The 11,058-nt window shown below is 35.8% G+C and overlaps 1 protein-coding gene across 1 annotated transcript; it reads right to left on the bottom strand.

The window, feature by feature from the left end:
• Nucleotides 1-5,182: 5,182 nt before the first annotated feature.
• XB5907626.S (provisional ortholog of fatty acid binding protein 1 S homeolog) lies at nucleotides 5,183-8,905 on the bottom strand. Its single transcript, XM_018241315.2, has 4 exons — nucleotides 8,819-8,905; nucleotides 7,288-7,460; nucleotides 6,147-6,236; nucleotides 5,183-5,323 (listed from the first exon to the last, which is right to left on the bottom strand). Exons 1-4 carry the CDS (start codon nucleotides 8,883-8,885, stop codon nucleotides 5,273-5,275), a joined length of 381 nt encoding a protein of 126 aa, XP_018096804.2. The 5' UTR covers nucleotides 8,886-8,905; the 3' UTR covers nucleotides 5,183-5,272.
• Nucleotides 8,906-11,058: the final 2,153 nt, after the last annotated feature.

Raw genomic sequence — 11,058 nt, forward strand, 5'->3', positions numbered from 1 at the left:
TTCGCACACTCTGAGGCGTGAATGCATCAATTTAAAGAAGAAAGCAACTGGGATAGGGGATTTCTATGACTTTTTTAAGCAGCGTGACTTCCACTGGAATTTACTTACAGAGGCCTGAAACAATGTAAAATAATGACAGCAGATGTGGCTTTCACATGATGTAAACTAAAACACACCTTGATAAATGAATCATTTATTTGACCCAGCTTCTTTTTACACCTTTTTTTTCAGCTAATTTAGTTTTACACAGCATAATAAATAGGCCCCAAATGTCAGCTCCTTGGCTGGGGTTATTGAACCTGACGGAGCAGCCAACGTATCCAGTCTGTTGTATACAAAAGTTCTCTAGTGTACATACTTGAGAACCTCAAAACCTGAGGTTGTGTGTACTGTACATGCATTAATCTTCCTAGGACTATTCAAATCAGTGCTCTTCAAACTATTGTCATGGTTCATGTGAAGCTGAGCACACAAATAGCTCTGCTTGTTTGACAAGGTTGACAAATGAAGTGATTTTTGCCCAGTTTGACCACCCAAATAGGGCTAATTTAATCAATACAGGCCCCTCTGGAAGGAACTGCATGGATTCATATTAATGATTGTATGAGGTCAAATTTGTTTTTTATCAAGAAAATCACACACTGTATTTGCTTAAAGGACAAGGAAAGTCTTTATTTCATAGATTCCCGATATCATACATACCCTTTTGCTGTCACTGAAATAGTTTCCCTCAATAGTGGCTGGCTCCTTTTGCTTGCTTGACGCTTCTGAACCTTTTTCCCTACACTGTGGAAGCTGCTACCATGTTTCGTTGTGCCTCGTCATCAAGATTGCGCTGTTACTGCGCAATTACAGCCCGCTTATACAAAATGCATAATTCACGGTATTATTTTCTGTAGTGTAGTGGTACTAAAGCAAATGCAGGCAAGGAAGGAATGAACTCTGTAAATCACACATAATTTTCTTGTGTAAAAAAAAAAAGCAATTCTATGGCAACTGAATGCAACCTATGTGATTACTTACAGTATGATCGTGAGTATGTCCCAGTTCCCTGCTAGATTACAGTGAGCAGAATCACAGTCTTGGTCTTGGTACAGAGAACTCGTGTATGGGTATTTAACATTGCACTAGTCTGTGCTATTTTTCCAACAAAGCTTCTGCTGCACAAAAATGATGATGACTTAAAGGGGTTGTTCACCTTTAAATTAACGTTTAGTATGATGTAGAGAGTGATATTCTGAGACAATTTGCAATTGTTTTTCATCTTTTATTATTTGTGGCTTTTGAGATATTAAGCTTTTAAATCAGGAGCTCTACAGTTTGCAATAGGGTTGCCACCTTTTCGCCTGGTGCAATTCAGGCAGGGGACGGGGCCATGACTCAGCAGCCCTTCAAAAAACCGGGCTGTCCAGGTTAAAACTGGGCAGGTGGCAACCCTAGTTTGCAATTTTGCATTGTACTGACCCTGTTAGTTCTATGATTTATTATTCTGCTATACAGCACTGCATGCATAAGTAGCACTAAATAAAAATATACATACAAAAGTCTTCTGAATTGTTTAATAAGGGTTTCTTCTTGTAAGGTTAACATTTGGTTTAATATTATGCCTGGTTGCTAGGGTAAAAACATTAATTGCAAACTGTCATAATACTACTGAGCTATCTCTTTAAGAAATGTAATCAAACAACCCCTGGCAAAATTAACGGGTGATTCTGGCTCAATGATGGAACCTGACAAAAGGAGGTGTGGCAAAACTGGCTTAATAATAAGGGATTGCACCAACAAAAAGTGTTGAGAGTTGTGACTTCTTTCTTTAGCCAAGTTTTGACAACCAGAAATTGTTGCCTAATAAATTGTGAGGCCTAGTAAATTTGATTTAAGGTCAAGGAGTAATACAGTGAAATTAAAAGGCCTATTTACTGATAGAAAAAATTATAAAAAAGCACGAGCACCATGAAAAAATCTGCAACAAAACTGGTTTTTTTTCTGGAACGCTAGCTTATTAAATAAAAAACATGACAGAATATTCCCACAAGTGGATCTTATAAAAAAAAGTTGCACAGGGAAAATCACACTGTTCCATCCATTTTTCAGGATGCTAAAAAAACTTGAATGTTTTAAAGAACCAGGAAAATAAATGTATAATTAAAGCCGTTACAGACAATTCCCATTGACTTCTATCAAGTTTTTTCTGGCGAATTTTCTCGGTTCCATTATATAAAAATGTAAATATAAACAATACATTTAAAATGATAGTATACAAAGCTGTTATTATTTAATTGAGAAATCAGATGTACAAAAAATGGGTAACAAGGTAACCATACCTCATTTTAGTGTAACATTAAACTATAATTTTGAATTTGTCCAGCAAGTGGCATCATTGTGAAGTAAGCCAAATGCCAAAAAAGTTATTTTCTAACCAGCAATAGGAACTAGCATATTATGTTAAAAAAAAACCTTGCAAGAAGCTGCCTGAGCTATAGTACTTATTAAGCATTATGGAGTTTAAGGAGAAGGAAAGGCATAATTAATTGGGGGTGCCAAAATTTAGGCACCCCGAGGTGATTATATGTACTTACCTGACACCCTGGGCTGGTGCTCCTATCAGGAGAAAACTGCACCAGACCGGGGGTTCTGCCAGCGAGCCCCACGGAGCAATTGGCTTCCTTCTTCTTCTTTCTTCAAATTTCCCTTGTCAGAAGCATGCACATTAGAACGAAATAGCCGATCATCTTTTCATGCTACTGCGCATTAGTGCCAGCACAAAGAAAGAAGAAGCCTGAAGCCGATCGTTCCGTGATGCTAGCTGGAAGAATCCCCGGACTGGTGCAGGTTGGGAGGTAAGTATATGCAATCACTTGGGGGTGCCTAACGTTTGGCACCCCAAGAGTGCCTTTCCTTCTCCTTTAAATATTTTAAAAATATCAAAAAAAAATCAATTTATTATATTAGGTAAATAAACATTCATCTCTAGAATTAGATGAAATAATCTGGAAATTTGTCAGTTTCAAAAGTAGCATTATGCTTCCTAACAGGTATGGGACATGTTATCCAGAATGTTCAGATCCTGGGGGCAGTGGCAGAACCACCAGGGGTGCGGGTTCACACTCTTGCGAATCTGTAGCGATCTCCACTTCCGGAGTGTGGTTGGGGGGCCCGGGTGCAGATTATGCAGCCCCGTGCCGGGGAGTTCCGTTACTGCCTGGGGTTTTCGAGATAACAGACTTTAGATCTTTATTCTACATGTCTGCTAAAAATCATTTAAACATTAAATAAATCAATTTGATTACTTTGCCATTAATAAGGATTAATTATATCTTAGTTGAGATCAAGTACTGTTTTGTAGTTACAGAGAAAAAGGAAATGTTTTAACATGTAATTTTTTTTTATTTTAAATGGAGTCTACTGGAAATGTCCTTCCCGTAATTTGGAGCTTTCTGGATAATAGTTTTCTGGATACCAAATCCCTACTGACATCTTTTATTTCTGATAATAATCTGGTTAAGATCAATACCAGAAAAGCAACACGGCATTGTTTTTTAGTGTTTTGTAATCTTTCCAAAACCATCCCGGTAGTTAAAGGCCTTTGGCCTCTTGCTTTTATATGGTCATGTAACACCTCTGTTACTTATAATATCCTTATATTTTATAATAGGGGGTACTTCATTCACTATATTATATATATATATATATATATATATATATATATATATATATATATATATATATATATATATATATATATATATATATATATATATATATATATATATTGTTGTTGGGGGTGTAGTTATGCCATTGGCTCACCTTTACATGTGTCATATGACTGGAAACCAGTGTATTATAAAATTTTCTCATTGGATTTCTATAACAAGTGAGCATGGACACTCTGGTGCTGGCATTTCCCTGGATGCTACTCAACCGTCTAATGAACACTGAAATGACAAAGATCCACCAGCATGTTTATATTGTTGCCTATCAGCACTGCTAGTAGCACTGAGAGACCAGCATATCTATGCACATTGCTTTACAAGTATGTTGTTAATGATATGCAGCTACATAAATGCACTTTTAGGGGTAAATTTATCAAAGAGTGAAGTTCCGCCACTAGAGTGAAATTCCGCAGCTCTCAATTCATTTCTATGGGATTTTGAAAGGCGTATTTATCAATGGGTGAAAGTGAAAGTTCACCCTTTGATGAATACGCCTTTAAAAATCCCATAGAAATGAATGGAGAGTGGCGGAATTTCACTCTAGTGGCAGAACTTCACTATTAACTTCACTCTTTGATAAATATACCCCTTAGAAATTGCCCATGGCAATACCCATAGCAACCAATCAGTGATTGGCTTTTTTCAGCCAGCTGCTGGTCAAACAATGAAGGCAAGCATTTGGTTGCCATAGGTTATTGCCTGGGGCATATTTTCCTAGTGTTATAAATGAGTCCCAGAGTGTGTCTATGTTGCTGCATATCAACACAGTTATTAGCACTAAAATGGGCAAACTGTCAGACCACAGTAATGCTGAAGTAAAGTCAACAGTATGGGCTATTAGAAGTCACCTTAGACTTCTGTATATATAAATATTTAAAGTGTATAGTTTTTTTACAGAGTAGAAGGACCTATTTAGTTTTAACCATGAGTCTATATTTTGGCACCAATTTATTTCTTTGTGATTTTACTCTCTTTCTGACTTTCATAGAATCTTCCATCGACCATTAAAGAAGAAGGAAAGTCGTCTTGCACTTGGGGGTGCCAAATGTTAGGCACCCCAAGTAATTGTATTGACTTACCTGAAACCCCTGGCTGGTGTTCCTATCAGCAGAAAATTGCACCGGCCCGGGTTTATACCAGTGACCATCAAGGAGCAATCCTCTACCAGCTTCTTTTTTCTGTAAATTTCCCGGGGCAGACGCATGCGCAGTAGAATGAAATAGCCGACTTTTTAGTAAAATTTTGACTTTTCGCTCTACTGCGCATTTGCAGCCGCGCTAAGAAAGAGGAAGACAGAAGAGGATCGCTCTGTGGTGCTCACTGGAAGTAAATACAATCACTTGGGGGTGCCTAACATTTGGCATACCCAAGTGCAAGAAGACTTTCCTTCTTCTTTAAAACATGAAGAACATCTGGAATTTCTTTCATGAGTTCAATATAAAAGAAAGCGCTTTACCACCGCACATATAGACAGTTTATCAAATCTTTATTGGAGTAATGGACATGTCTGGTTTTAAAAGGTTACAAAATATTATAAGATAAAACTTTCAGTCTTCAGTTTAAACCCTCTTACTTTTCCTTTTCAGGGTTGTTGATGCAATTGTGATTGTCTGTAAGAAGAACAGAAAATAATGAGCAGTGACTTTACAAAGATGGTCTGAAAGCCAGTTTTCCAATTGCTGTAAACAAATCAAGCTGTGTATTTTATGGAAGACTATTTAAAATAATTAGAAGACACATAACTTCTAACCTCTAAATACCCTTAAGTTTGTCCTCTTTCCAAAGACTAAAAATGGCTGAAGTATGCTAAGTTTAAGAGTTAGTCATAGGTATTGCTGGGCAAATTGGCATTGGGGTTGTTGAGAAAAAACTGAATGGTGTTAAAGGAACAGTAACACCAAAAAAATAAAGTGTTTTAAGTAATGAAAATATAGTGTAGTGTTGTGCTGCACTGGTACAACTGGTGTGTTTGCTTTTATTGTAGTTTATATAAACAAGCTGCTGGATGGCTATGGGGTGGCCATTTAAGCTTTAAAAAGGAGAAAAGGCACAGGATACATAACAGATGACAGATAAGATCTGTTGTATACAATATGATTTTATAGTACTTATCTGTTATCTATTATGTATCCTGTGCTTGAATGGCTACCCCCATGGCTACACAGCAGCTTGTTTATATAAACTATAGTTTCTGAAGCAAACACATGAGTTTTACCAGTGCAGGGCGACAGTAGTTTATAATGTTGTTCATTTAAAACATTTAAATTTTTGGTGTAACTGTTCCTTTAATATCACATTTGCAAGTTATGTCTTTATCTGCCTGTAAGCCTAGGAGTATCACCTTAAATGAATGATTTTCTTACCAAATCCCACTTCTGTTTCTCCTTACTTAAATATTCCCCCAAATTCTTGGTAATTCAAGCTCCTGCTTACCTCAATCATTTCATCGCCTTGAACTTCTTGAATGTGGGAAAATGTGTCACTCTTGCAGATGAGTTTCCCCCCCTCCAAATTTACAGTAACCTAAAATGAAATCAAAGTGAAATCAGAGCATTCGTTTTAAATGGATGAAAAGCAAATTTTTACGGAATAACTTTTTTTGCCTATTCAAGCTGTCATTGAATTTACATGTAACTAATACACATAAAATGATTTTGGTGAGCATCATCTAGATCAGTGATCCCCAACCTTTTGAACCCTTGAGCAACATTTAGAAGTAAAAGGAGTTTGGGAGCAACACTAGCATGAAAAATATTCTGTTTGGCAGTGCACCTGATTTTTATGCAACCAAAACTTGCCTCCAAGCCTGGAATTGAAAAATAAGCACCTGCTTTGAGGCCACAGGGAGCAACATCCAAGGGGTTGGAGAGCAACATGTTGCTCACGAGCTACTGGTTGGGGATCACTGATCTAGATGGTATATAGTAGGTGGTAAATGTTAACTAAGCGAAATATATATAGCGAAATATATATACAAATGATTGAGGTCATGTCATAACATGGACGATATTTGCTCCAGTTATTGTAACATATGGAACCTTAGCAGCTGGTATCAGCAAATAAAGCAAACATCAGGTTGGTTGTCATGGGTTGCAAGACCTTGTAAACTCATTACAAGAACCTATTGTAATTTGCACTGATTTTCCTGAAATATCTAGAACAGCAAATCAATGTTTTCCTTAAATGTCATCCTGTCCATAACAACCACTACCACCTATTTTAAGCCCCTCATAGGGGGGAAAGCAAATCATTTGGGAACTTTTCATATTATTGAGAAACTCTCCCTCAAATAACCAGACAATTTGGTGGCATAATGGAAGCCTCCATGGGCCTAGGTTCAAAATGTGGGGTCAGTTGCCTATCTGTAAGTACAATGATTTCAGAACAAAGATTAATTCAGAGGCAAGTGTTTTGGATTGATCGTATAAGGCATTTTATTTAGAGTGACCTTCTACTAAGTTTGCTGTCAAGCAAAAAACAGTAATGTTTTTGTCATAATTATATAAAAAGTCACATGACTGCAATCATTGTGTGTAAATGTACCGCAGGGTACTAATCCAGTTACAAATATTACCTTTGCCTTCTTTCCACCCACTGTGGTGATTTCCGACTCCTTCCCAATAGTAAAAGTATTACTTTGAGACTGTTTAGGTGTCTTTGATGTTACAACGAAATTGTCCCCATTTTGCTGAATTTCAATCACTGGGTTGATGTCTTTGGCAACTTTAATAATTTCATCTGGCAAACCTACAACAAGAAGTATGATATACGATATTTGTCAAACGTGGTGTATATTAAAGGGGGCAGCTGGGAAACTGACAATATGTCTAGCCCCATATCAGATTTCAAAATTAAATATAAAAAAATCTGTTTGCTGTTTTGAGAAACGAATTTCAGTGCAGAAGTTTGCTGGAGCAGCACTATTTACTGATGCGTTTTGGAAAAAAAAAACAACATTTTTTCCCATGACAGTATCCCTTTAACTAACTTTTGTTCTACCTTAAAGTGACACAGTTGCTAAGGATCTTACAAGCAAGGCACAATGCATGTAGAAAAAAGGAGCCACAATGTAAAATGCTTATGCAGTAACAAGAGCAACACTTGCCAAAGACTAGTAGCACCTAGTAACCATATATTCATATTGTCAAAACATTCCTGGGCCAGTAAATGATAACAACTAATTTGTTGCTATGGGTTACTACTTCTAGTCAAACTTTCAGATTTTTATTCTGTGCATGTTAATGATAGTTTTTAATGCTGTGCTTCATTAGCATTGTAAACTAACTACTAGTTGAAGAAATGCAGCCACATTTTTTCACTGGCTTTTAATTTCTTATAGCTTGAACCTACTCTATTATTTCAAAATATTAAAGAGGATATATACACGCACAAACGAAACATAATATAATTTGCTCATAGTTCTCTGAGCACTGTTAAAACTTACATTATTCGAAAAAAAATTCGCCCATCATTAATTATTTTATTTATATTATTATTTTATTGTTGTTATTCTTGTTTCCATTTATTTAAACTTGCTAATATCAAGAAAGTGTAACAGCAGATGGACAGCACACATAGGACTTTTGTAAAAAATAAAACAAACATTTTTATCCAAGTTTTCATTTAAGTACGATTCAAGTTTTTAAGTAAATAAATATGATCTAGCTACTGAATGCACAGAGTACAGTAGTTGCAGTGCATCAGCAGAAAAGAAGATGGGGAGCTGTCATGATCAGATTCACAGATCTTCACCGCTGTGTTTGCCTTGGGCTGGTAAAGAACCCCAACACACAACAGCATTTCTACACTGCTTCTTAGTTACAATTAGTTCTCCTTTAAAATGTAGCTTTTTTATAACGTGTATGCATCCACAAATGTGCTTAAAACTATCATCTGATTGTTTTATTAGAAACAGATTGTACAGTATTTACACATAATCAACACAATAGATCCACTTTAATATCAAATTTACTATGACTCATTATAAAATAAGTTATGTTTAGTTAGCATGCATTATAACATCTTTAAAATCTATAAAGCTCTGTACATATGGCACTATTTAAATGAAAACATACACATACACATATATATCTAAGCATACTTACCCACTTGTTTTAAGAAGCTTTCATAGTTCTCTTGTGAATATACCTGCCAGGTTCCAGCAAAAGACATGGTGAGTCCTTATGGTGTTTAGAATACAGAGATCAAGAAAGCGGAGTGATGTGATCTTCTCACAAAAACCCAGTTTATATTTGCCTGACAATACTGACGTATGCTGTGCATATCATAATTATTAACAACCAAACTTTTAATTATTACAAGTGGTTTGATGGTCATGGGAATGACCTATGGTTCAGTGTCTTGACAGCTTCAGTTTTGATCAGTAAATAAGTCTGCTGTAAGATTTTCTTATCTTCTGTACGTTTTATAAAAGTTTTTGTAGAATTGTAATTTAGTTCAAACACTGACATGTCGAAATCTCACATGCAGCACATCCAACAGTACCAGCAATAAACTTAATTGTATATAAAGATTCATATTATCTTCCACTTAAAATCTTTCATTATATGATTATCAAGGGGTCTTTGGAAGAACCCTGTTATACATGAAGTCTGTTATTCAGTGTCCTATTCAAACAACTAACTTGCTTTTTTCTGTAATATGTCTTTATGTTAACTTATCTTAGCATAAATTAATTGGTAAAACAGACCTACTGTATGTTGTTTAAAGGAGTGGTTCACCTTTAAGCTACTTTGTATTATGTTATAGAATGACCATTTATAAGCACCTTTTCAACATTATTTATTTTGTATAGTTTTCTTTTAACTATGTACCCTTTTCTCCTGGCTCTTTCTAGCTTTCAAATGGGGTCACTGACCCCATCTAAAAACAAATGCTCTGTCAGGCTCCAGATGTTTTGTATTACTCATCTTTCAATTCAGGTCCTCTCCTATTGACATTCCAGTCTCTTATTCAAATCAGTGAATGGTTGCTAGGGTAGTATGGGCCCTAGCAACCAGACAGTTGAAATTGCAGACTGAAGAGCTGCTGAATACAAAGCTAAATAACTTGAAAACCACAGGTAATAAAAAATTAAAACCAATTGTACTCAGAATATCACTCTCTAAACTAAAACTAAAAGTTAAATTAAAGGTTAACAACCTTTTCCATTATAACATTGTTATGATCTGGTCTGTATCAGACTTTAATGTCAAAGTCTGCAAAAAAAAAATAAAACCCAAAAAAACATTTTAGTTGGAGGATCCCTTTCACCCACACATCAGCAAATGTATCCAGAGCCAAAAGTAAGCCATTATCACTGCCTTTACATGATGCATTCCTTCGTAGCCTTTCATCAGTGACATGTAGAATGATTACACTTACCAAGATGCACAGTGAAGTCTAAATATAAATGCCATTTATCTAATGTAAATGCTACTGTATCACTCAGTTCTGTGTCTCATTAACTTCAAATCAGAAATGTTTCAAAGAACTACAGGCACCTCTTTGGTTCCATCCAGAAACAGGAAATATAGTCCTTTATGGGAAGAATGAGGGCAAAGTGCTGCACACGGTGGCACTATTCTTGGGTGCTTTACCTGGGCTAGAGTTTGCACCCTTTTCCACACAGAAACCTCGGAAACCTAGAGTAAACCTTTGCCACATAAAAAAAATTCTGAACTTCATTGACACAATGGGAAAACACAGCAGCTTTTTACATCTGCAAATCATCTTATTTAGCTCTTAGTCACAATTCCCATTGCTCATGTATCTTTTTATATTGATCTGTGATTCATAATCATACAGTACTTTATAATAAATAAAAGGGACATATAATTCTACATTACTCACAAGAAATGTGTTGAACTTCAGCATATGCAAACATTTAACTAAGGCACTTCAAAAACCATGTATTTTGGGAAACTGCCCTTTTTTCAATTTGCTGTCATCTATAAATTTTACTTTTATAGCCTCTAGACTGAGAATAGCTAAATCTTGACTCTCCTTTAGTATTCGATTGAAGCAGTTGAAACATGAACTCAACTGAATTTCATTTAACCATAACCCTTCCAATATTATCCTTGACAAATGAGGTGAGGCTCTCCTGCAAAGGTGCTGAGACACTTTGATTGGGATGCTGCTTTTCTTTATGTTATCTTAGGACACCTTAATGTTTAGAGGCAACAGACTTTTTTGTTGAACTACAGTATAATTCGAACAAAATGTCTTACTTGTACCAAGATACATTGATGAAGTGCCCAGATCTCTCTTTTCAATTTTTTTTGTTTTTTTTCCAGCTTCTATCCCCTTTTCTCCACTTATTGATGTTTTTTCTTTATCTACT

This window comes from Xenopus laevis, chromosome 2S, assembly GCF_017654675.1.
Source record: "Xenopus laevis strain J_2021 chromosome 2S, Xenopus_laevis_v10.1, whole genome shotgun sequence".
NCBI lineage: Eukaryota > Metazoa > Chordata > Amphibia > Anura > Pipidae > Xenopus > Xenopus laevis.

Excerpts from the sequence above, each read along its gene's own strand:
- XB5907626.S (XM_018241315.2), bottom strand. The coding sequence starts at position 8,885 with ATGTCTTTTGCTGGAACCTGGCAGGTATATTCACAAGAGAACTATGAA. Across the intron at positions 7,461-8,818 it reads AAGCTTCTTAAAACAAGTGG|GTTTGCCAGATGAAATTATT; the intron begins GTAAGTATGCTT and ends TTCTTGTTGTAG. Across the intron at positions 6,237-7,287 it reads TGGGTGGAAAGAAGGCAAAG|GTTACTGTAAATTTGGAGGG; the intron begins GTAATATTTGTA and ends ATTTCATTTTAG.